The sequence below is a fragment of the Perissodus microlepis genome, chromosome 10 (assembly GCF_051167445.1).
Source record: "Perissodus microlepis isolate ML-2025 ecotype Zambia chromosome 10, ASM5116744v1, whole genome shotgun sequence".
Lineage (NCBI taxonomy): Eukaryota > Metazoa > Chordata > Actinopteri > Cichliformes > Cichlidae > Perissodus > Perissodus microlepis.
Window position 1 is genome coordinate 13,756,078 of NC_140470.1, and position 27,233 is coordinate 13,783,310.

At 41.5% G+C, this 27,233-nt stretch overlaps 1 protein-coding gene across 1 annotated transcript in view; it reads left to right on the forward strand.

The window, feature by feature from the left end:
* The first annotated feature begins 8,258 nt into the window (after positions 1 to 8,258).
* Positions 8,259 to 27,233, forward strand: part of zbtb20 (zinc finger and BTB domain containing 20) — a 33,872-nt gene continuing 14,897 nt past the window's right edge. The window contains exons 1-3 of the mRNA XM_084942241.1: positions 8,259 to 8,520; positions 24,249 to 24,393; positions 25,681 to 27,201. Coding sequence (XP_084798367.1) covers positions 25,701 to 27,201 — 1,501 coding nt within the window. The 5' untranslated portion in view covers positions 8,259 to 8,520; positions 24,249 to 24,393; positions 25,681 to 25,700. The remainder of the gene's footprint in view (positions 8,521 to 24,248; positions 24,394 to 25,680; positions 27,202 to 27,233) is intronic.

Genomic DNA, 27,233 nt, shown 5'->3' on the forward strand with positions numbered 1-27,233 from the left:
AAATGAATTTAGGTTTGATGTGGGAAGCTCGGAAGCATTAATTATACCCTCAAAGTTAGGATAGATAGATAGATAGATAGATAGATAGATAGATAGATAGATAGATAGATAGATAGATAGATAGATAGATAGATAGATAGATAGATAGATAGATAGATAGATAGATAGATAGATAGATAGATAGATAGATATTAGAATTGTTGTTCAATCTGGATAATAAATTACAGTTAAAGGGTCATTAAAATGTTACCTAACACCCAGTTGTGTTTGATTTTAAAAAGTGGTGGTGTCTGATTACACGGAGTTGTACACCATCTGCTGGTAAAATTCTGTAGTACTACTACTAAGAAATCAACCTCAAGTAGATGTTACATATTAGTATTATTCTTTTCATGTTTTAAGCGTATACTACTGCTCATTTGAGAGAAACAAACACATGTTTTGGATAAAAATTACTTAAAATGCTGGTATGGTGTCACATTATCAAGGACTGGAGTAACAAAGAGCCCTCATGGCACACATTTGAACAGGTAAATAAATAATAAATAAATCATCTGATTCTGCTGTTACAGTTTTAGGGTCCTTGTGTTGAGCATGCTGGTTCTCCACATCACACAATAATGGCTTTTTAGAGCAATTAATCAGAACAGAGTGATGCGAATGGCTTTTCCCTGAAAAAGTGTCCTGGTGGAAAAAGTGCCTATTTGAGCCTAAAAACACAGTGATATTTGAAGTGTTTGCTCTGACTGTGTCAGTGGGCGGGACCAAAATCAGTAAAGAAAAAAAGAACAGTACAATTTACTGTACCCTGCAGAAGAAATCCCATTTTATTTCTTATTTTACCCTTATTTATCAGTTGGCTGCTCGTGCCCGTGTGAAAGTTGCAGTCAGATTTTATGCTTGGACTGTCTGTGTGCAGAAATAGAAAACAGTCTCCCTTTCAAAGCCCCCAGCAGTTGACAGCAGGACAAATGGGGGATGTCAGAGTCTGGGCTTTGAGAGCTCTGACATTCCTTCTTGTGCCCACTACCACCTGCCATGGCTTTGACTGCCAGTCGGTCACCTGTATGGTCATTCAAGGTCTTGGCCAAGCTTCTGACGGAGCAGTCATTGAAGGATGAATGTCCGTGCCTCCTAGGAAGAGCCCAAATTGCTCAGACACGTTTTTCGCGCCAACACTTGAAATTCGGTCACTCGAAAAATAGTTGTGTCCAGCTAAGGAGCTTCCCAAGGCCTTCGGGGACTCAGTTGCAGCTCTGTATTGGAGCACTTATCATCAATCAGCTCATCTGTGAAAGCTTTAAAGAGACTGCTGAAAGACAGACACTGTTGTGATATTTTGGAGGGGCAAAACTGAGAACTCAAATGTCTTTTCGGTTCAAAAACGAGTTAAGATTCATGCATGTGCATTCATGCATGTACAACTGGTGATGAAAATTCCCATGGCATACCATTAACACCCATGAATGAAAACAAATTAACACAACAACTGATCTCGCTTGACCTGACATTTTGTCTCAGGTACATACAAGTAAAGTTGCCGATGTGCCTCCGGGCATTTTAAAACACCCTGTGCGTTATAATCAGGGGAGAGAAGTACTTTTCAACATAACAGAAGGGCTAAAGTCGTCACTATCTCATAACATTTTTGAGTCACTACTTTGCTCCGCTTGTGGCAAATAGAGGTGAGATGAAATATGAATCACAAAGCAGCGAGTTGAGGGAGAATCTGTGGAGACCAGTGGCACGTTATTCTTATATCTCAGCTACAAGGCTGACACAGAGAGGGGCCCTTGAGAGCTGAAAGACAAGTGAAGAAGCCTATTAATCATTTATACCACTTGGACTGTGTTCTCGAAAAGACAGCATTGTGGTAACTCATTTATGTTACCTCAATTGCCTTTGTGAGGCAAAAAAGAGACATGTACTAGGCAGAGGTTTAATGTGTTGTCTCTCGTTGGAGTTTCCTGCAGATTCGAGGTGAGAGTAAGAAGAAATTTGAAGGATGATAATAGTGTTTGATTTTCCTTTACTGCTACATTATTTTTGCTTTGGAATGACTAATACTCTACAAGCAGTGCTTGTTTTGGAAAGCCTGTGCCGCATCAGTGATCCCCACAGTTCTATCCAAACATGTAAATCTTAACAGCATGGTGTAGCACAGCACTGTCTATGCATGCGTTGTGAGTGCACAAATATTTCCCCGCTTGTTCTGTCAAAGAAGAACAACTGCAGTGCTAGCGGCACTCCAGCAAGCGAGGCTAAATCGTGCCGGTTAAAGGGTTAAACCAGAGGATCAATCTACTGATTTTAGACATTCATCTTTTTCCCTTTTTGTTTGATTTAGTTTATTTTTTTCTTTTCTCTGGAATCCTTAACCTCAAATGTTGCGTGACTCATGGAAGACTTGGTGCTTGCAAAGAGCAAGGAGATACAGTATTTGCCTTGCCTCACACATGCAGCACAACCTGAATAGGTGCCGTTTTACAGTTTCTGCTGAATCTAGTAACACCAAGCCAGAATCAGAGAGAAGCCCCGACCAAAAAGGAGTGAGAAAAGAAAAAAAAAAACCCCACACTTGTTGTGATGTGAAGAGTCTTACTTTGTGTCGCATCTGGCTTATCTCTGATCATATCTTGTGAGTTTCAGTAAGACATGTAATACTAATGTTGTCAGTGACATACTGGACTACTGAAAAAAGTTATTTTAGGCCCAGTAATTGACAAATTAAGACCAAAGACCAAATAACCAAAAGAAGAAGAGAAGAACAGCTAACAAAGAGATTTTATCGTCTGTACTTGTCAACAATCTGCCTGCAGCCAGTTTTGAAGATAAGAGGCGAGAAGCTTTCTGCAGTGCAAACTTACTGTGCATTACAAAATGATGCAAGCTTTGGGTAACTTGTAAGTTATTTTAATTTTAATGGCCATTCGTTCTCTCTCCCAGAAACATGAAAAACATCACAAAAGACCAGACAAAGAGATTGTCTTTGCTGCTGTTTTTTTTATAGCAGAAAATCTGTGAAGTATGGGGAAATGGCAAAAAAAAAAAAAAGCCAATGACGACCACAACTTGTGTGAAATTTGTCTAATATATCTGATGGTACAGTGTGCAACTATTAAGAGGGCAAACTAGGTCAGTGGCTGGAAATTAAGTGCATTTCTATCACATTGCAACAGCGGCAATGAACAGCGCACATTCATAAATACTATATGATTTCCCAATAACTTGGAGTGATGATACTGATTAAGAGACAAAGTGTGACTGAGTACTCAAGTGGGCCTCACATCCATGCATGGATGGTAGGCTGGCATTCACAGATGGACCATGGCACAATCTAGATTTTCAAGTAGCTTTACACACCAGACATAAAACAAATCTAATGTGGATTTCCCACATGATGACACAGAACAATGATGTTCTGTGGTGGCACTCTGCTAAGATGGCGGTGTGGTGCAGCATGACCTTGTTGACTAGTTTAAACCAGCAGCTCATGCTTGACACTGAAGAGGTTCAGCAGCCGTATTACACACAAAGGACTTCAATCTTTGCTGCACTTGTAAGAAGAAAAAAAGGGTTCATGTACGTGGTGCACTCACCGGTCAGTCTGTTCGGCTGCTCCTCAAAAGCAAATGTCTAATCAGCCGTTCATGTGGCAGAAAGCCGGTGGATTTAAGAATGTAGACATGGTCAAGAGGATCCGCTCAAGTGCAAATCAATCATTGGGATAGGGTGGAACGTCTATTTAAGTGACTTCGAACATGGCATAGTTGTTGCTGCCACTTGGGCTGGTTTGATTATTTCACAAATTGCAGAGCTATTATGATTTTCACACACAACCAACTCAAGGAGGGGCCCAAAAAAGAAAGTGCTAAGTGCTAAATGGCAGAGAAGAATGGCCAGACTGGTTGAAGGTGATTGAGAAACAACAATAACTTAAATAACCAGTTATTACAACTGAGGTTAAGAACACCTCTGAATGCACAACAAGACTTTTTCAAACATGAACTACGGAAAATTCATGAAAAACCATTAAGAACATGACGGTGGCATGACGCAAGACGACTGCTAGCTGTGAAAATTCTGTCAATTGTCGCAGTTGGATATCACTCAGACTTTGAACTGAAGTCAGGAACAGGAAAGTTAAAGATAGTTTAATTCGAATTTGATTGAGCCGTTTATTTGCATTTTGGTGTTGGGTAGGGTAATGCCCAGGAAAAGCTCAAAGCTGCAGTGTGTGTGAAGCAGATGAGCTAGCAGCAGAAGACAACACCTATATTTGCTACTCCTTTCACCACAGGCCACATGAAGAATGGACCAATGTTATCTTGTGCGATGTCTCTCGATTTCTGCACCGACATTTATATGGCAGGGTCAAAATCTGGCGCAAGCAACAAGACAGAGTGGATCCATCTTCGCTAATATGTCATGTTAAAAAGCCTTAACAGCTCAGACTTGTTTTTGAACATGACAATGACTTTACTGTTCTATACCTGTTCTATAAGCGGTAGAGCAGGAAGTTTTCATCGCTGAGATGCTACCAGCAAAACTGCCACAACATGTTAATATCACCTTAGTATAGACCAAAACATTCTGAGGAATGTTTACCACACCCTTTTGAATCTATGCCACAGAGCATTAAGGCACAGCAATTCTGAGGACACAAGGAGTGTGAGTGGTGAATGACGAAGGGCCATGCTGAAAAATGTTCATAAATGTTGGTGCCACTTAAGTGCTTTGTTAGCGTTAGCATTTTGAAATATCTACGGCTAACTAAAATTGAATTTTACCAAAGTGGTTTGTAGCGCTTGCAGATTGTTCAGTTTACAGTTGACGTAAACAAAGTAATGAGAAAGATTGCTGAGATGATGAGCCATTAACCTGTGTCTACTAAGACGGGTTTAAATGGGATGGATTGGGAAGGTAATAATATTTTTAATTGGACCACAACTAATTCAAAATCAGTTTGCACATTGTAAGTTGAGATACAAGCCATAATGAGTTGTCTAGACTGTCTGTAAAATGAATAGCCCGTGGTCCATTCGTTTAGTGGAATGTATTAATGGGAGAGCAAAAGATACAAGGACAAGACTTTTGAGTGGACTTGCACAGTAACGTTTCTTAAAGCACACAAAGAAGCGTGGGAAATACTGATGTGTTTCTATGTGTTTCTAGAGCGATAATAGCCTACCATGCCATATTTTTAGTTGCACATCCTGAGTCCAAACTTGTAGGATCAGTTGTCGGTTAAGTGATTACCAAAAGCTGGTTTGTTGAAGCTTGCAGTAGCATCATTGTCTGATTACACGGCTGTATGTAAGGCCAAGCAGGCTCTCAGAGGTCATGTGCAAATGAAGTGAAAGCTAAGGCCTAACTTGTATTTGAATATGGGGAGAAGCACAAGAGACAAATAAATTAATTAATGAATAACCAAATAATTTTTAAGTCGCAGAGCTGCTGTGTGAGGTGTGCCCTGACCTGCCATTGTGAGATTATACACATGTATGCTCCTCTTTTACCTCCAGATATGAATTTTAGTTGTAAGAATTTAGAAGGATCCCAAAAATCTAATAGAGAAGTGATTTGTAGTACAATATTTTAGTGTTCAAAAGGTAAAGGTGAGGCTTAATCAAATCAAAATTTAATTAAAAATATGATTTTCTCTAAACTGCGCGGCCATTTATTTTATTAATTGCAGACTTTTGTAAAAAAATAAAAATAAAAAATCTGTGGATTTTCTCTGGAAATTGATGAGGACTCATCAGAAATGAACAAAGGTCTTTAGGGGCTCAGCAGATGTATTTAGCTCTATCTTATTTAGTTGTGAAAATTGGTCAAATTTCTTAAATAATGCTATTAACAAGGCTAAGTTAAGAGGTTTGGGAATAAAAAAAACAAACAGTTCCAGGCTATTCATAATCCTCAGGGAAGCTCTAACAAACCAAATAGTTTTATTTATTTATTTATTTATTGCATTTTCATGTATTTATATATTTATTTTTTATTTTTTTTAAAGATTTTCACTATTGTAATATATATATATAATATATATAAATTTGCTATTTTCTTGTCATGAGGTATTCATTTAATATCAGCCATATTTTCAATCATTTTTTTCACACCGTCCTTGATTTCTTTTTAAATTCACTTTTAAATAGCATAGCTTAATTTGTTAATAAACCGGCACAATAAGGGAAAAATAGGCATGCAATTGTACTGCAATTTAAATTTCATTTTTAGATGCATTGCACAAAATTTTAAGTTAAAAGCATGTGTTTTAGCAAGCTTTACAAAATAACTGCTTTGCCCTCAGTCCCTTCACTTAATGCCTGATACTGTATTAATAGCACAAATAGGCAGATAACTACAAATAAACTAAGCACGTTTCTCATTAAATTTCTAATGGTGTCAACAACCCGTTGCCATAAAGGCAAGTCCGGTAAAATATGCAAAGCACTTAAGAGCCACCACAGAAACACAATGTTCTCCATGGTGAATCCTCCCTGCACGTGGTGCCGGCTGAGCCGTCGTGTTAATAACGCGAAGTATCCTAAATACTGTTCCGGGAAAGGCGTTCACCGCACTGATGTGCAATTTTTTTCTGTTTGTGATCTGAGATTGTGATCATTCTGATTTGGAATAAGTATTAAAGGCATTTTTTTGGTTTTCGTGATTCATTGTCGGATTGCAACCGATCGCATTAAGGCCGGTAGTGGTGTTCCTACACTGTTCCTGGTTAATGTAGGTCAAAGCAGTGACGGAAGGGTGTCCTCCGTTGAACCCGCGGTATTAATCCACATCGCAGTCCTGCAGATGGCGCGCACAGTCAACTGAGAGTGCCCTGGGTGCTCACCGCGGTGCTCGCACAACAATATCCGTAAGGAGCCTACCCAGCTTCCGAGAGCCTACCCACCTCTGTCTCTCCTGTACAGCTGGAGGGTTTTGCACGCAAAGTTCAAGAGTGTAGCTTTGCTTAAAGAGAGTTTTTATTTATTTATTTATTCGTTTGAACATCCCTCTTTCACCCAGCAGCTCAGCTCGGGACGCAGGACGGTTTGTCACATGGGGCTAACCTTAGTTGACCTCTTTGTCAAGTAAAAAGCTTGTCTTTCAAGAAGCAGGGAAGCTTACACTGAACACTCCGTCCACTGCACACCCTAATCACACACATACATATTTTATTTAAAGTATCTGTTATACACTACCTTCTACGTGGTTCATTATTCCGATGTGAACTACAGACAAGAGTGTGCGCACACACGCACACCTGTCACTGTCTAGACAGGGAGGGGGGCATTAAGGCGGTGGGTGCGGGGAGGTTGGGGGTGGGGTGGGGGGGGATCCCACATGACCCATTACTGCTTTTTTTTCTAAGGCAGCCAGAATATATCTCAAGGCACTGGATAATGACAAAAAAATCAACAACAACAAAAGGGGAAAAGCAGCGGCTCAACCAAATCTGATTGGCCGGCTGAACCGACACCGTTTTTTCCCCCTGCTCGCAAACCCGAGGTCAGCTCGGGACGTTAAAAAATAAATAAATGAGAAAATAGAAATGCGTAGAAAGTAGAAGACACGGCAGACAATCTAGCTTGTTGGCGCTGGAAGTGAGCGACGGCGTCGGCGTCCAATGGGAAGCGTCGGCGCAGCTGGCTCGCGGTACAGGCAGAGGCGGCGTCCAATCAGAAGTTCAGACGCGTGATGGACGTGTAACCGACAATTCCCCCTGTCCTTCTTCATCCCAAAGTGGGGGATTGATTTCGGAGTTCATTCACATTTGCGAGCGCAGAGATTTTAAAACTGTTGGCGCTGAAAGCCACGTAATAAAAATGAGTGAATTACATAAAAAAAAGAAGAAGAAGAAGTGGGGGGATTTATGGGTTCAGGAAGAGATTCGCCTGCTTTTCATCGTCACTGCGAGCCTGTTTAACCCTCATCCTTTTACAGGCACCGCTCACTTTCACAGCCCGACTTCCACTTATATAAACTGCCGTGTTGCTGCTTAGGCAGTGGCAAATGAGTAGGTTGAACGCTATTAGCCCGCTACAACTACTATTACTACAACTCCTACCACTTCCAGAGAGCCATAATGGAGCCGGTTTGACCGTCCCACCGCGCTCCCTGCGATTGGGGCGCAATAATGTTGACGGATTTCTGATCCAACCCAAGACAGTGCACTGTTCTTCCAATAGCAGCTTTAAGTGAAAAGGCGTGCCTGCCCGTTCACCCCCCCCTCCCTCCTCCTCCACCACCACCACCACCCCTCAAAGTACTCGATGTATAGTTAAAAAATGGGAGGGCACACTTGAACCGAGCTGCTCTATGAAGGTAGGCTGCAGCGTGTGTTTATTGATGAGATGAAAAGAAGATGGAAGTGAGAAATGAAACAAAGTAAGGGAACATATTAAAAGAAGAAGGAAAAAAAAGACATCAACTCAGCGCGCTTCGTCAGGGGGGGGAACGCCGTGGAAACGCTGTCGCCACTTTTTTTTCTTCTTGTGAACGAGCTTCGAAGTGCAGGTAAGAAATTGAGAGAAAAGTAGGAAAAGGGATGGGTCTTTACAACATCTCTGCCGCTATTATTAGAGAGAGAGGGAGCGGGAGAGAGAGAGAAGGGGGGGAATACAAGGAATTTCCTCTATCGGGGATTAAAACATGCTCGCTGACTTTCGGGTGAAATGCATGAAAATGCCACTCACTTCCCATGTAGTTGTGGCTGGCGTTACCAGCCCCCCCAAAAATCTCCGCAAACATTGGAAACTTCATTCTTTGGAGGGTCACGAACGTTCAATAAACGTGATGCCAGCGTCCGAAATGTAGCCTAATGAAACGAGCCCCTTGCGTTAGATTAGAGGAGGAAGGGGGTGGTGGTGGCAGGGTAGGTAGGTAGGTAGGTAGGGGTGAGGGTATTCAGTTTTGGCTGCCAGGGGGTTTTGTTGTCCATCTATATTCGACTACCAAAAAACGCGCTGCCCTGGCGTGACGCAAGTTTGCCATCTGTCATTATTCTGACTGTGCCCCCTTTACTTTTAGATTTACCCGTGAGCCGGACAGTGGAGAGGTGGTGGTGGTTGTGGTGGGGGGGGGGGGGGGACACTTGAGAACAATACTACTCCGGTCAAAGTGTGTTCACAGGTCTGTTTCTCTCAATCAGCGAAAGCCTGAGCGATGCTCGCGGGCTGCCTGCTCACATTTTACACACTGTGAGCCCGGAACAACTGTGGCAGGCGACGTGCGCATTTGGCTTTTAGGTCAGTTATTTGAGTCAGAGGAAACACGTTTCCTTATTGCATTTTTTTTCTTCTTCTTCTCCTTCCTACCGCTCTTATATACTCTCACTAGAAAACTATCTTAAATGCATTTCAGTTTGTTAAACTTACCGGGAGAGGTGGTTGGGTTTTGTTTTTTTTTTTGTTTTTTTTTTTTTTGCTTTTTTTTGTGCACGCGTGAAATCTATCCTTGGGGCGAAGCGGCTCACACTGAGACAGATGTCTAGCCTACATTTTTTTGTGAATTAATATCATTACGCCGTTGCATTTATGAGATGGGGTTACGTTCAGATGTGCTCAGCAGGCGAGGGGAGGCTGGCTAATATTGTGTCTGTAGGTAAAGCAATACTGCAGGTCCAGTTTCTGGGATAAATAAGAACTGGATCTGGTGGGACTCTTTTGGTCTGGATTTTGGTGCCATGTTTCTCCCAAAAATAAAAGCTCACTTTAAACTGTCGCAATCGCTCCCTCCCCCCGTTTTAAATTCATACCCTACAGTAGATTTAAAAAAAATGTTTACCATGTGAGGCTGGCCTAGATACGAAGCCATGCTCTGGTGTAATTAAAGTTGCAAGAGAGGCTCTCTGTGTTCCTTTTGAGACATTTTGTTGCAAAATATTAATGGGCAACTCGTGATTCCTTCGCTCTTCCTTGTTACATGGCAGCACAGCGGCGCTTCGCCTCTTGATTAAAGTCAAAATATGTGTATTGTTTGCGCAATTAAAAAAAAAAATAGATAGATGCGTGCATATGTGTGTATATAGATTAATATACGCGGATGAATTTATTGAAAGGGCCACAGAGAGTTCATCCCGAGCAACATGTCAGTCCTTCAGTGCTCTCTCCGTGCTCGATCGCGAGCGTGCACGCGCGCGTGTGACTGGGAGATGGACAGGGGCAGAGAGCGTGCGTGTGTGTGTGTGCGTGCATGCGTGTGTGTGTGTGTGTGGCAAACAGATGTTGTCCCAAAGCGCTCGGCTTTGTCAGATAAAGAGAGTAATACGGCGTGTCCTTGTGTCTAACGCGAGCGCCGCTGATAGTTTCTATAATACAGCACGTTCCGTGTCTGATTAATAGCCACAGACCCGGCTGGAGCCCGGGAGTTGTTTCCAGGTATAAAGCTTTGCGTCAACGCATTAGTCATGTCACAGGTTGGTGTTGGTTTGGTCAGTGAATAGCCCCAAACAAGAGACCGGTCCCGGGTTTGACAGGCACGAGAGAAACGCCGCGTCCACGTCCTTAAAGCGCAGACTCGATCTGTGGATGTGCACCTGTGTGTGTGTGTCAGAGCGTGTGTAGTTTTTTTTCTTTCTTTCTCTCTTCCTTTTTTTTTTTTTTTTTTTACGATTCTGCGTTTGCCTCTGTTTTTTTCCCCCTACTTTTGTTGTGATCACTTCCTCCTGCCCGCCTTCATTCAGAATATGCCTCCACAACGTAAATGACTTGCTTGTCTATAGGCTCGGTTACGTAATTGGTGGCAGCACTGGATCGTTTGTTTTCTGAATGGACACATTTGGAAAACACGGAGCTGAGCGTGCAGCATGTTTGTAGGAGAAATGCAACATTTCCTTCACCCCCTCCACACACCCACCCACCCCACCCTCCTCCCCTCTCCTTGATGTGAGACTAAAGCCAGGCATAATTGCAATTCTGTCCCATGAATTAGAGCACGCTGATTTGACAGGTTGCATGTGGGTGAGGAAATAATGAGAAAGTAAAAATTATATTGTCACAATGTGTACACTGAATTGAACGCCCTTCAACTGAAAAGAAACTCAAAAATTATAGTAAACCCCCCCCCAAAAAAGGCGTAGCACCTGCATTTGTGGACATTTTATTGTTTTGATGAATTGGAGGGTACTTGTCTTGGCTGTAAGTGAGCTCTCGCCATGGCTTGATGTCAAAAACTCTTGTTTTATCACTACAGAGGTGTACAGGAGCTGCTGAGCGAGGGTAAGCCATTATGTGCTTTGGGAGTGTTTGTAGTCCGTGGATCAGGTGCCCGGTTTCATCTCAGTTAAGTCAGGAACGGGTATTTACATGTATAAATTCCACACACATTAATATTCACAGGGTTTGAGCCATCGCCATTTGCCCACTTTCTGTGTCACGGCTCAAACCCACCCATGACTAATGAATATTTAAGAGTACGTCTGCACATCAAGGAAAGTGGTTATTGTGTGAGGAAACCCAGCAGATAAACTGTACACCTATACTCACATGGAAGAAAGAGGCTGTGTGTGTGTGAGTGTGTGTGTGTGTGGAAGGGGTGGGGGGTGATCAGTTAATCCACATGCGGCAATCAATCCCAATTTTCTTTTGGCTTCAGCATCCTTCACTCGTCCGCTGTAGCTTGTCACCGTCTCTTCACATTTGCCAGTTTATTATTATTGACCAGAAAACTGGCGCAATGTGTGCCCAGCATTCAGTTTTGAAGTGTTTTTGACTGATTTAGTCACGCTTTCACACATTTTCTCCCACCTGATTATTTGGGTTTACTCAAGTGAAAATGTGTAAGGGTACCATGCTGTACTAATGTAATAAGTGCTTCTTTGTAAGACACATATAACCAGGAAAAAAAAAACAATCATCTTGTACTGTACATGGACACAGATGGTAGGTCAGATTTCCAAAAAATAAAAAATAAAAAAAGAAATAAGTGAAATAAGGCACTGATGCCCAAAAAGACAAGATAGAGACATCTTTCTGAAGCCTCCGCAATGCTTCATTGGTTGTTGGTATTCCCACGCCATTCAGCTATCTTCACCAGGCTGTTACCAGGTAAGCGTGGTGGTCCTGAACTTACATGATTATATTTATAAATATTTGAAAGGATCATATTGTTGCAGTGCAGTTGCCCTGAAATGGTTTTTTTTGGCCTTGGGAGCTACACTATGTAGTGAAACGAACTGGAGAGGTGTGGGAGGGCGTGTAGCGCTGGTCATGAGAGGAATTCACCTCGCTCGTTCTGCCATGTGTACTCTGTATTTATAATTTTATTTTGGAAAGTCTACATTTGGCTGAAAATTCTGGCATGTGCTGGCAATACAACGGCAAAGAAACGAACCAAATAAAATTCCTCCTCGCGGTAATGGCGCGCCTTTACAGATGAAGTAAAATCAATACTGTAATTTAAACTAAAATTTCAAGTCAGGTCTTTACCATCGTATGACAGCAGACTTGCACTTGAGTCCATTGTGGCACTTTGTCTGGCTCAGTTGAACATATTTGGCAGCCATTTTGGGAATGCAGCAGAGATCCATCGATATAACAAGCCACTTTGTGGATTGCATCCAGAATGTCACAGTGCTTGTTAACTGCTTGGCCTTTTTGTCTCAGGCAGAGTTTATCTTTTCCCAGCTTTTTATTTTTTTTTTCCCTCCCTGTATGATACTCGTTAGATGAATATTCCCCCCTTTGGAGTAAGGCTCATCTTTGATGTGATTGCCAACAGAGACTGTTTTCAGGTGCACATCTTAAAGTTAATAAGTCTTGTAATTAACTACAGAGTAGCCTTTAAGCCTTTAATAGACTTTAAGCTTAAGGATTTGGTTTTGTTTAAGAAGAATGAATAAAGTTTCTCACCTTATGTTTATTGGTAAGACTCCTGTTTTACAGCATTTGCAGCTGTAACGCAACATTTGAGTCCCTAGCTGCCATGGTAACTCCCAAAAAACTCAGGTGCCTCTAAAGTATCAGTGATTAAATTATTTTCCATTTCTATTTTCCTTGTATCCCTTGATGCTAGTAAAATATAATGATAGTTCTTCCTTGCTGGATCGTTGGATTACGCTTTGCAAACTAGAAATTGTTGGCAGGCTAGCTACCTCCTGGCTAACTGGCTTGGATCCTTCTACCCACAAATCACCCTTTCCACACATTACATGCTTCTCTTTATATTACATTATTTTTATCCCTGAATATACAAATCAATCACAAAACCTATTGACAATCTGCACAGGCTGCCTTTGTCAGTAAGGAATGAATTTCCCCGTTAGCTGCATAATGCAACACAAAAACACTGTTACAGTGTGTTATGGGGATTTCCTTCCAGCTATAAAGCAAGGATTGAAGACAAAATCACTTGTTTACAGGGAGGAAAATTGTATTTTGTTATTGAAGATGTGGTGAAGAAAGCATAAAAAATATTTTGGAATCAAATGAGAGGCTTTTATTTATTTTTATTTTTTAAAAGAAACCCAATCAGGGTATATTATCCATAAATAATATTTCAGGAATATTTACAGCTCCAGACTTTTTCTTCTCCTTCTTTTCAAAATTCATTGAGTTGTTTTTTTTGTCTTGTTTTTTTAATATGTGCCCTTTTAGTTCAGAACTTTTATTAAACCTTAACTGAACCTGGTGCGACTATAAGATCGTGCAGCATAAAAACTTTATGACGCGTTTTTCAGTTTTCAAAGGACTTTTGTTTTGGAATCTTCCCTCCCTGCAAGTATCACAGGAATGCGTAATGAAAGCACAAATTGAGCCTGAATAAGTATTTGCCAGTGTTACAGCCGGTCGTCAGTAAGCTTTTGTTCGGCTATAAAACTTTATAAAGTCTCATGAAACCCGCTTAATATCCTTACTTCCTGCATAGCTTCATAGTATATGGTTTTAGGTTTGAATGTTTACTTTCTCCAAAATAAAGCAAAATCTAAAAGGAGCGTCCCACAGGGGAGAAACTCATCACACACTTGCCGTCGGATAAGGTTTTATTTTAATGTTTACACATGAACTTGGTACAGGACCAGAATTAATATTAGCCTGCTCACACGATAAGAAATATGTTTATTAGTCTTAAGATTTTTTTTAAATTTTGTCATTTAAAGTGCAATGCCAGCTGCTTTGTTTTTGCAGTTGCGGTCTCCTTGTGTCACATGTATACAGTATATACATTACAAACACGGTGGGTATGATCATGTGTTTCCATTACACTCTCTTGGTTCATGCAGTTGTTATTAAAGCTTTTATATTTGTGCTGCAGGAGCCAAATCTCATGTAAGAACTTGATCAGAAGTTATTTCACAACAATTTCACAACGGAAGAGTTTCTTTTTTTTTCTTCCTTTATTGAAGATGTTTAAACTTCTTTAGAACTCATTTTAATAACGTGTCTTAGAAACATTTATTTTGTCGGTTGCATGGAAGGAGCATTTAAACCTAATTAATGTTCTTTCTCTTTAAACACACAAGCAGGCCTAGGTATTCAACTGATGTGAAAAATATATCCTGGATTCTAATAGCAAAGTTGTATGTTTGCCAAGGTGCATGTGTGTCCTCAGTTCACCCTGCTACCCATATGGTTTTCTACAAGTCATGGTGAGCTCACTGCCTAGCTGAAGGGGAGAGTATCTAAAGAGAGTATGAGAAAACTGCAAAGAGCAGTAGTGTCCTTTGTAAGTTTTTCAGCTTTTCACAATAAATATAAGCGCTGTAAGTTCCCGGCTTCATTCTTGGCATCGAGGAGACTTTTTAAGCCTCATTCCACTAAACTGTACTCACACCAGCCAAAATGTTAAGATTGTGCACACTCTCGCTCGAGGTACATTGGTATGCACTGTGCTTTGGGTAAACTAAGGGGGAATTATTTTATTTACACAATAGTATTTGTGTTGTGGTTTTATCAAATATTACGTTTGCTGAAACCTTAGAGTATTTTCACATAATCTAAAACTGTATTTTCTTTCTTTTTTTATTGAGTAAGTCATTAGTTGTTTTTTTTCTCGTCTTTTCTTTTTTTAAATACAGCCTTAGGAAATCACTGTCAGGTATTTTTCTTATTGAAAGAAAATCTTCAACAAGGGAATTTTTCTCTTGCATTTTCATCTTGAAAAGGCATATCTGTTCTTATACCATCCATGTTATTTATTGCCCTGAATTGTATCTATATCAAGACACGTTTAGGTTTTGAAGAGTCTGAAAATAATAGTTAATTTGTCTAACAGCTTTTTGTTTTAATGAATAGTAAACTATAGATTGTCTTTTTTTATTATTATTATTAGGACTGTTGGTTTAGGTGACAAAGAAAATGCATGCCTAACCTGTTCAATGACAACCAGATGGCAAGGCAAATGTTCAGTTTTATCCGAGTTGCCAGGTTTGTTGACAATAAGTTTGACATTTATCAAGTGACCCAGTGGGATCGTTCTAGTGACGTTCGTAACACCTGCATTACATTTTTATTGTAGATGCAGTCCATGTGTCTCCATGAGATAGTTGGGCGGCTTGAAATTCAATGCAATGGTTGCTGGTTGTGGCAGCAGTGGGACGCTGCACGTGAAAACGTCCATACATGACCTTGTGGCAGCTGCTATGTAAACTCACTTTAAGCTCTTTTTAAAAAAAAATTTCTGTGAACGGATTAAACAACGTGAATCCAATTTAGAGTCTTTCACTAGAGTGAGCTGTGCTGCTGGCTAGTGTCTAAACAATCATTCATTCATTCACAAAGCATGTTTCTTATTCCCACTTCTCTTTAGGCTCACTTCCAACATGCATTTATAGGAAGGAAGGTCACACAAATAGACAAAGACACACATAGCTATTGTACGTACCCTGTTAACTTCACCTAACACACAGTCACATGACCAGGAATAAAGGCATATGCATTCCTGGGCCTCTCCATCAAACCGTGGCACCACAAATGACTTAGAAGTGGCACATTTGTTACATGACCTGCCGAAAATACTCACAGGCCTGTGGCACGATTTTTATAGTAATATTACCAGAAACAGCTGATCAGCTTAGGTTACACTCTGGGGCTTATGAGCTATAGATTGTTAGCATCAACGATAATAATTCTGCTGCATTCAAAAGACCACACTGACCAACAATTCATGAGCATTAGCAAGGCCAAAGGGCCAGAGGATTATCATAAACGGAGCTGATATTATCGGCGCTTTGTGCTGAGGTGACCCTGTGGTCTCTCTGCTTTTTTTTTTTTTTTTTTTTACATTAAAACAGATCAGAGAGGACAACCTGGGCTACACTAAAATGCACAAGGAACAATAGGAAGTGTAGCAATGGTGAACACGCAAATATCTTGTTGTGTTGACGGTGACACATTGCACAGCAACAAACAACGCAAGCCATGTAAGGTAATGGAAATTCGTTACAAAGCAAGTGCGGTTTGCTCTGTAATTACAAATTACAGCATTGTACAGCTCCACCAGTTGTTGTCTTTGGAAAACATAAGGAAGTCCAGTAAGAAACGCAACATTGTCATCATCACTTAAACGCCTTTTAAATCAATTTCCCTACTTTAAATATGATCGATCTTGGAGAAGACTTTACTGCTAATGGCATTTTTTTGTTTTTTGGGCACCAACAAAGCAAACAGGAAATGGAAAGATCAGAAATTAATGAGCGTGTTAACAGCTAACACATCGGGTGGTAAAAATCTATTAAAAAAACAGCCAAACAGCTACCATCAGCTCATTTGATATCATTTGAAAAACATATAGTCATCGTCACGGTCACACAAGGACACAAGAAGTGGTTATGTTTACGCAACCTCTGATATGCTATAGAACTTGTATAACCACACTAACTGGTGTTGCTTACATAGTTTTTCCTGATGTCATTGCTAGGAAAACAACAAGCACAAACAACAGGCTTTCCAGGCAATGCACAGGCCCATTTTGAGATTAGACTGTCCAGGTTTGACACTAAATTGGACTGTGTTAGTAGAAGCCTTACATGTGATTCCCATGAAGTTCATAAGCTTTGTTTTGTCACATGTCCAAGTTTGCATATTTTCCTTTAAACTTCTCCATTTACCTCTTTGTTTCCTCCAAAAGGTGTATTTACTGAGTAAGAGGGTGTGGCTTACAGTGTTGGCAGTAGTTTCTTAAAACGTACTCATCATAAATGCCCGACGAGAGCTGATTTCCTCTTTACATGAATGATCTTATTGTCCTTATGCGAGCGCCGTTTTCACGAGGGACCGATGACTTATCTGTACTTTGAGTGTGCTGCTGTGAAATTTCAGTCAGCTCAAATGTCTAAATAACATCTAGAGATTAACACAAGGCCGAAAGAGTGGAAATCTTTAGTTTTTGGCCTTTCCCTGAGTGCTTGTGAAATTCTGTAGTTGGCTTGCTTAACAAGTTAATCTCGCAACACGCTATTGTATGGATGAAATTTCTTAATGTGGTTAGATTGCCACCCCTTGATGGATTACCAGAAAACCTTACCTATGTGCCAATTTTTGTTTAAGTCATTAGCTCTAAATCACATTGCTCAGCCTGCAGACCAGTGGATCAGACCAGCGCTTGGTCAAAGCGTGTTTAGGGCACGGTTGTGGTCGGCAGTGTTTCAGTGCGTCAGCATTGCACTTTTAGATGGGTCATATGTCAAATGATCTGATGAGACATATATAATCATCTGTATTTACTACACAACAGCTTGCCAAACTAAAAATAAACTAAACACTGCTAACATCCATATGGCTTCAAATAAGGACAGCATGCTTCCATTAAGTCTTCTGGATTTACCATCTTATTCACATAATGAGGAAAATCTGTGTTTGAAGACATCGTATTGAAGATATCACCGGTTCACCTGAATAATGAGTCAGTTTTATTTCATCCCAATGCCATTTGTATTTTTGTTACCGTAGCTACAGGCTGAAGAAATATGTTGCATCATGAAACTATTTTTTCTTTTGCAATGACCATTTTCTCTTTTTTTTCCTGCTAGCATGTTAGCAGTTTTGTACCATGTCTTTTTTAAACGGCAAACATTGTGCTTGTGCTTGCCAGAGAGAGAGGGTAGGTTGCTGACCCTTGAAGCAAAAGCAGCTAGCGGAACAGCTGACCTGCTTAAAGCACCCTTGTGCATTTGTGAAAGTTCAGCTCTGTGCTGGACCATCACCGCGCTGGCTCGTGCACCCTCGTGCAGCTGCTGTGAAACCTCATGGTACACAACTTCTGAAGCTGCTGACTATTCCACGCACGCACGGTCGAGTAGTGATTTAAAGTCACTGCTAGCAGTTAAATCATTAGTCAGGTTAACTTAAAGGTTTAAATTTTACAGAGCAAAGTGCCATTGTGGAGGCACTAACCATGACTGATGAAAGAAGGCTTTACTGTTTAACCACAGCACGTATGTGTGCTGTCTTTGAGAGGCAGGACACCTTGAAAGCGCTGCATGTGAAACCCGGCTTTACATAAAACTTATGCGAGCATCTTTTTTTCTGTTTTTCTAGCTCTAAATACAGATGAGACTGTGGTTTCATTCTGTTTGGCCTCACTATAGTGACAAACATAGTGTACTCTTAACCCTAAACACATTCAGAGCCTGCTTTGTTCGTTATTGTGTTAGAGCTGCGCGCTTCTTCACAAAGGTCAGTCCCCTCGAAATTCAGCACAAACGCCTGTTTTTTTCCCCTTGTTTACATCTCAAGGATAGAAAGTCAGGAGATGCTTTATTTTCTTTGAAGATACAAAACTGTTCCTCATAGCTACACAGTCCAATTTTTGAGAATAGAAATATGAATAGAGGCATACACGCTGATATTTCTTGATGAGCTGAATGTATTAACTGCTCTTTATCATGATACACTAGTAATAGACAGAGAGGTCCTATATGAGCAGCTGTGTAGGTTCGTGAAGATCTCTTAATGGCCTGTGAGGTCCTTTTTTGGAGAGGCAAAATGTCCTTGACGTGTGTAGTAGCTGTAGAGAGGCAGTTGCATTGGACACTTGTGCCTAAATGATAACTCTTGAATTTAGCATTATCTGCTTCGGGGGTTAGAGGTGTTTTGGAGACTATCATATGAGTAGTCAGATGGTTCTTTTTGGTCAAATGCTCATTAACAAAAGCAGAGCCATTTGCCAATTCTGAGATTTTTTTTTTTTCTGTTCCATCACCAAAGTGACTGCCGTCTTTAATTTTAATGGCCGTAAGCCAGCAGTGGCTGTTTGTCCCCCTCCCACCTCCCCCACTCCCCACCCCATCCTCTTCATAAAATACAGTATGAACAAAAAAAAATACTGATAGCACAAATTCACAAGTGTTTGTGTGGACTTTGTGTGAAAAAAAAAGTATATTAGAAGTAGATTATCCTCCCATCTGTAAGTGTACAATGGATCTGCTATGGATAACGGGTGGCGGTGGGTGTGTTTTTGACAGAAAGTGACGAAGTTGAACAAGCTGTCCTGTCAAAAAATACTTTAACTGTCCTCCACTTGAATTGCAGTGTTTATTGTTATTTATGTGCTAGAGGAATTTATTTGAAAGCTGCACATCCTGTCACATTGAGTGGCTTTCTGTTGAGCTGAATATGTTAACACATTAATGTGCTGCGCTACTGGAGACATTTCAGTGGAACTAAAGATTTGCAGCGTGATTAAATTAAGGGGACCTTAAAGAGTTAACAGTGGCTGCAGTTAGCGTATGATGCACACAAATGCATGAACAATACAGTCATTGAAGCAATTTCAACTGAAGAGAGGCTATAACATTATAGTGGTGTAATTACTTTACAATGATTTGACCAAGAAGGAAGGAATTCGAGAAAGGAAAAGTGTTGTAAATTTAGGTATTTTCATGTTTTGAAACCGTTCCTGGTCTTGAGTTTAAAATCGAAAGTACAGTTTTGAAGGAGGGATCTCTGGTACGCCTCCGTTTTGAGGTGAAATGGCAGTTCAAAGTTCAAAAGCCGTTTCATGTTTCATAATAATAGTTGCGCATCGAGTCTATTTTAAACACGCTATAATTATCAATGATTTGCACTCGAAATCATTCAAACTATTTCACCGGTTCTGACATGTCGCGCCGTACAGTTTCGGTCGAGGGAGAAGTAGAAATGGGAAGGGAAAAAAAAATGTTGTGTGAAAAATCTTGGCTCAACTTGTCAACAGTCTCCGTGTGCTTGTTGATGATTTTCAGTGACTGCAATAAAGCCAAATCAATTAAATCTTGAGACTGAGGATGTGGTTTTTCTGCAGCTTTTCTTGGAGTGTATGGGAGTTGGGCGCATTACTTACCTGTTAAGTGCTCAAAGGTAACGAGAGAAACGCAGCGCTCCAAATTGCTCCGATTTAATTAGCTGACACAGCTGTCGTTGGCCAGACTTTTTCATTTATTTCTTTTTTCAAAGCGTGCAGCGGCAAAATAGTGCTGGCTAACGTTTGATTTTTCAGCAAAGTTTGAGGCCGAGTTGCGTGTGCGCACCCATTTTGTCAAAGAAGTGAGCTGAACGCACTCTGTCTTTATCAAACGCGCCCCCTTCACTTACCTCACGAATATTGCTTCATTCCCCCCCCCCCCCCAGTGTTCTGGCTACATATTTACATTGTGAACAGAATTACATTAGATCCCATATCCAAAACGTACTATTACAGCCTGATTTCTGGCAGTTTATATGCTAATGTGCTTGGATGATTGAAATTAATAATTACAACGTCGGACGGTGATTGTTAAGCAGCGGAGGTTTTAGACAGACTTACTGTTAATAAGGTGTAACACAAAAACACTCTCGATAAGTGCAGATCTGCATCAGATCCATCAAGATGCTATATGCGCGTCCATGAACATGAGCTTTTTCATCATGCCCCGCGGCCCTTTTGTCTCCACACTGAATCGTACCAAGGGCCTTGAATGTATGCTTGTAGTGTGTGTTGTAAGCAGTATTTGCATATTCAAGATGTACATTATTCAAATGGCTGATACTGCTCCTTTCATAACCATGCCTCTTATGTCTGTTCTCAACCCCATCCCCCATTCTCACCATTCTAACCCCCCTCACACCCACCCCAAAACCCTCCCACCCCACCTTGATTAACTAATGTCCAATTCGGTGCAGCGTGTTCCACGAGCTCGCCTCCTCACGCAGTCAGCTGATTAACCTGGAGCCTGCCTGGTGAAGTTGCAACCCTCGTCTTCCCGTCTTAATTCCTCCTTTTTTTCCCCCCTTTTTTTTTAATGCCCCCTTCTTCCTCCTCCTCCTCCACCCCTCCCTAGTCTTTGTTGTGGCGGCAGCAGCAGAGCATGCGTTGCATTGGCGGTCTGAAGCATTGTGTCTGATTTCCAGCAGACAAACTGACCTCTGGGGATTTATTGACAGCAAACTCCACAGAGGCAGACACAGAGCTGGGGGCATGGAGGCAGCCAGAGAGTGGGGGGGGGGGGGGGTGTTGGGGAAGGTTTGTAAGGAGGGAGGAGGGAGGAAGAAGAGTGGGGGCATAGACGGATGGAGAGATAGATGGGTAGGAAGGGAAGACGGGGAGAGGTTCAACGTGATGAAACAGGAAACAGGTAGAGGCGCAGAAAGAAAGAAACCAATATGGGGGAGGTGGGGTACGAACGCTGAATTTAGTTTGATTTAAAAAATTTTTCCTCCCCATGGAGTATTAGCAAGTGAAAGAAAATGGCCGCCTCCTACAAGGATCTAATTAATTTTGAAGGATCATCAGCCCCTTTAGTCCAAGGCAGGGTACAGGAGGGAGGGAGGGAGGGAGACAGACCCCTGGGCTGATTAGAATTCACTGCAGGTAGGCGCTGGCTGCTGCTCACCCACTGTGTCACGGCTAAAATGGAATCAGTGTTGTGAGTGGCAGTCTGGGCAACTGAAGCCCGCTTCCCTTGGCCTACTCCTTTGTTGCCAGCGTTCACCTCACTTTCCCCATTAGGCAGGTGGATTTACATGTCTGGACTGGTAGAAGCAACATATATGTGCGCATTGTCGAGCAGTAGCCACAAAACCCAACCATGGCACCTGGATAACATTTGCATGTCAAGCTAACCCCAGCAGGAAAAAGGAAAAAAAGTCAAATATTTGACATTATAATGGATAAAGAAATTTGACATGTGGGTATGCGGTCTAGTAAAAAACAATGGTCTCGCTATTGTTTTTTAGGTGGTGCAACAATATATATATATATATATATATATATATATATATATATATATATATATATATATGTATATATATATATGTGTGTGTGTGTGTGTGTGTGTGTGTGTATGAGGGGGTTTCCTTTGACTTTGTCAGTCAGGATTATTTAAAGAGGGTTTCATTCACACGCAACAGGTCGCAGTTATACATAGTTTCTAACTTAGCAGCTACGCCAGCGCTCAGTTTAGACTTATATAAATATATATATTTATAGTAAACCATCTGTATGTGTTATTTTAGGTCACTCACATAACTTTATAGTGAATAGAAAATGGCTAAAGTTATATTTCATATGTAGGAGGTTCATTTTATAATAATTTTTTTTTTTTATCCAGATCAAAACTGAAAAACAACCAACTGTTTGCGTTTGGTTGAAAGCTTGATCCATCTGAGTATTGTGTGATCACCATCTGCTCCTAAACATGTTATTGCATGCCTATATCTAATCATCAAATTTGTAAGTTGTTACGAAAATGTCTGGAAAACAAGCACTGAGCGTCCCACAGAGTGCGGCGCTTCTCGAAGGGAGGCCCGAGACCCAAGCAGTCCGTCAACTCAGCCATTTCTACTCAGTTACACTTTAACTGTACTTTTTCCGCCCAGATTTTCTGCTTCAGCGTGCTCAATTATAACGACAATGATCATCTTCGGGCCACATTTACACATTAACGCGTGTCTGTTACCTTGGCATAGAAGAGCAGAACCGAATGCAGCCAATGATCCTTCCACACGAGTGTGTAAGGAAAAAAAAAAAAAAAAAAAAAGGGAGGTCACTGCTTAAAATCTCATAGTTTCTGTAGCCAGGCTTTACTTCAGTGTCTCAAAGTAGGTGTGCTGTTGGAAAGTACTCGAGAGCCGTAAAAGAATAATTTGCTCCAACATTAATGCGCAGGTCTGGTCAAATCCTGGTCCCGTTCTGTTCATTCAGCAGCACAGAGTAGTTAGTGGCGTTTTACAGAGCACTTCATGTTCCTGTTGTAGCAAGCGTGGCTGCTGCTGAACGTCTTTTACAAAAGAAAAAAAAATTGAGTGTCAGAAATATCATCCACCCTCAAATTAATGATAAATATTCACATCCAAACATGCCATGAAAATTTCCAGGTACTTTAAAAGCTTCACTCGTTGCATTACCTGATGGCACTTTGGAACAATGTGGGTCTAATTTGTTTGGTGGAGGCATTTTTTCACCGATTCAATGCATTTTTTTAACCCCCCTTTTCCAGTTTCCCTGCTCTTGAACGATAGCACGAGTGTGCGACTTGAGTCTGATGAGTTTTATGTGATTTTGTGATTTTTTTTTGTCTTCTTTTTTGGGGTCAAACATTTGCATACTAAATGTGTTTGTACAGTGTGAGAGCAGTTGTGTCAGACTTCCTTAGCATCACCAAAGCAGCTCATCACATGCTTAATGTTGTTGAATGCCTTTCTTGTGTTTTCAATGAAAGCCTTGTGTGTTTAATATTTGACTCTTTTCTATTATTACAACTAAAAACGTTGCTTTACATCTGTGTGAGACATTGTGCCGTTTCATTTGTGGATTTGAAAATGACAAGGGGAACAGATACGCACACGCGCGCACACACACACACACACACACACACACACACACACACACGCACACACACACGGATGGTGAATATGACTGAGACCTTTTCCAAAATATTCAAACAAAAACAAAGCTCTTCACGAAAAAAAGTAGATAATTTTTTTCTTTGGAAGGGTGTGGTTTTATTGCCCAAAAGCTCAGGCAACTGTGTGCGTGGGTGTATGTGTGTGTGTGTGTGTGTGTGTGTGTGTGTGCAGGGGGGGGAGCCAATACCAAAATTATTTTCAACCTTGATTTGTAGTTTTCAGTCATGTGAACTCACCGACGTCCATTCATCTTGCTTTTTAAAAACTCTTCACACATCTGTTGCAGCAGACACTCCTGCTAATGTGGCTCCTGGTTCATTAAGGGAGTGGCAGTATCGACGAGGCTGTATGTGGCATTAAGATTTGTCTTTGTCTTTTTCCCTCTCTCTCACTCTCACTCTCTCTCTCCCTCTGTCTCCCCCCCCCCTCCAAACACTGTGGCAGAGCAACACATGATTTGGACAGAGAGGACTGACAGCCTTGCCTAGCACCAGGCCTCTGATCAGCCATCTCCACCAGCAAACTGAAGCTTGACCCGCACTTCATCACCAGCCACACAAGCATCTTCGTAACAAAACGTCATCTAACTGTGAGTACTATACTCCTTTCATTTCTTTAAAAATAACGTATTCTTCCTTAACGTTTCATTCACTGAGCTGGGAATTAGCACTAAAGCGTTGTGTTGACACTTTTGTACTGCCTCTTGCAGTAATTTTTACCTAAATTCAACTTCACTGGTTAAAACAAAATCTAGTTTTTATCATTTGACCCCCCCCAACATTAATTTTACTTCTACTCTCTATATAATAACATTTTAAATTATAAAGTGTTTCTTCAAACATTCCCCTGTGTATTCAGCAGTAATTTGTTCAATTCTGCCTCATATTTTCATTAGCACTATTTTTTAAATAAATTAATTCACTGACAGATGAAGTGTAAAAACCCCAAAAAAAATCAGTATAATATTCCACTTGGTTTTGTATGTTTTGAGAGGTAAAAACGAGGGCAATTTTCTTGGTTTCAGTACAAGTTGTTTTTAATGATCCTTCAAATAAGGTCAGCAGCTGTACTTTAAAGCAGAAATTATACTTAAGTATGTTTCTGTGCTAAATAAATACATTTTTAAAGCAGTTGTAGAACAAAACAGACAATTCGTACACTTACTACCGTTCTCATTTTTATTCCTTCAGCTGAGGACATGGAAGAAAAGCACTTTCATTTATCTCTCACACTGATCAGCCGGGTCACGTTTTAGCGGATCCCTAGGATAGTTAGGAAGCGCCATCACAGTGAACACATGGCTAACAAAAGAGGCCTGTTTGTCCTCTAAGCCCAGTGCACCACCTAATGGTGTTCGGAGGAATTTCAGAAATACACACTGATAGAAACTTGGAGTAATTAGATGGGAACCATCTTAATTGTCCTTCAGTTTGGCGATGTGGAAGAAAAATGTAGCTCAGAAGCTGGAATTACTGGATTGTCTCCTAATACTATGAGACTGAACTGAAAGACCCCCCCCCCCCCTCAGAATGAACACATTTGTCTTATTGTTTTAGACATTCTCCAAAGAATTTTATTATTTTTATTATTTATAACAGGCAGTTGTATTGAATTCGTATTCAAACTGATTGCTGTGTCATGGTTGACGACATTTTTACACACAGTTTAGAAAGGCAATTTCCTTGAATGGATAAAGAGCTTCTTATCATATTGCCTTTGGTCATAACTGTTGTATTCCATTGTGCACGATTTTATTAATCCTAATTTATCAGCGACGCTGGGAACAATGACGATGTTTTGTTGTTACATGTGAAAAAAAAAAGTGCCGGGACTTTTAGTGTTGTGTTCAGTCAGGCATGTTGCTTCCTGCTTGCAGGTGACATCAGTTGCAAGGGGATGACCGAGCGCATTCATAACATCAATCTCCACAACTTCAGCAATTCTGTACTTGAGACCCTCAATGAGCAGCGCAACCGTGGGCACTTCTGTGACGTGACTGTTCGGATCCATGGAAGTATGCTGCGAGCTCACCGGTGCGTGCTGGCTGCTGGAAGCCCCTTCTTTCAGGACAAGCTGCTCTTGGGCTACAGCGACATTGAGATCCCTTCTGTGGTCTCGGTACAATCCATCCAAAAGCTGATAGACTTTATGTACAGTGGGATTCTGCGAGTGTCTCAATCAGAGGCTCTGCAGATCCTCACTGCTGCCAGCATCCTTCAGATTAAGACCGTCATTGATGAGTGCACACGGATCGTGTCCCAGAACGTGGGCCTGGCTGGGCCAGGGGGGTTCCCTGTTATACCAGGAGATTCTGGTCAGGAAACACCCCGCGGCACTCCAGAGTCTGGCACCTCTGGGCCCAGCAGTGACGCAGAGTCAGGTTATATGCAAGCAACATCACAGCAAAATGTGGATCGTGCATACACATCTCTGTACTCCTACCCTGGCCTGTCTCTGCAGAACGGCACCCGCGAGCGCTCCCTTTACATTAACCCTCTGTCGACGAATTACGATCCGAATCTTAGCACTCAGAAGGACCAGCAATCTCAAGATCCGCCCTGGATGAACCGCATCCAGGAACGATCTCAGCAGGTTGATCGCTTCATCTCCACAGCTGAGTCCACTCACTGCCGCAAGCAACCACGACCGGTACGCATACAAACGGGAGGCGTGAAAGTAAAGCAGGAAGAGGATGATGAGTACAGCTGCTATGAAACTATGGGGGACTGCCAAGACGACACTGACCAGATTGAGGGTGTAGAGAGTGAATCCAAGGTTGAAAGTTTTGACTCAGGGGTGAGCTCCTCCATTAGTACTGAGCCAGATACAATGGAGCAGCAGCCATACCTGACTGGCTTTAGCCGAGACGGTGGCGGGGAAGGGCACCAAGGGGAAGGAGTTCCAGTGCAGATAGAGGTCAATGACTCGTCCCCAGAGCAAGTGCAAAAGACAGAGGACGGGGACACATCCCACAGCACTAGTGATAGTAGCATGATGCATACCCTGCAAAACTCAGTCAAACTCAGCCCTTTGTCCCAGTACATGCGCCAGCCAGACACCAGCAATCTAAGGATGCCGCTCACCGTGACCAGCAATTCCCAAGTGATGGGCACTGCTGGAAGCACCTTCCTGCCCACACTCTTTCCTACACAGCCGGCTAGAGACCACAAGCCTTTCCTTTACCTTCCTGGCCAGCAGCAACCCCAGTTTGTGGCAGTGCCGCCCCCCGCAATGCCATCATTCCCCAACCCTATTTCGGTACCGCAATCGCCAGCTCAGCAGCAACAGGCTGCAGGAGGAATTGGTCAGGGGGAAAAGAAGCCCTATGAATGCACTCTCTGCAGTAAAACCTTTACTGCCAAACAGAACTACGTCAAACACATGTTTGTCCATACTGGTAAGCGAAAAATATTTTTAATCAGTTGAATT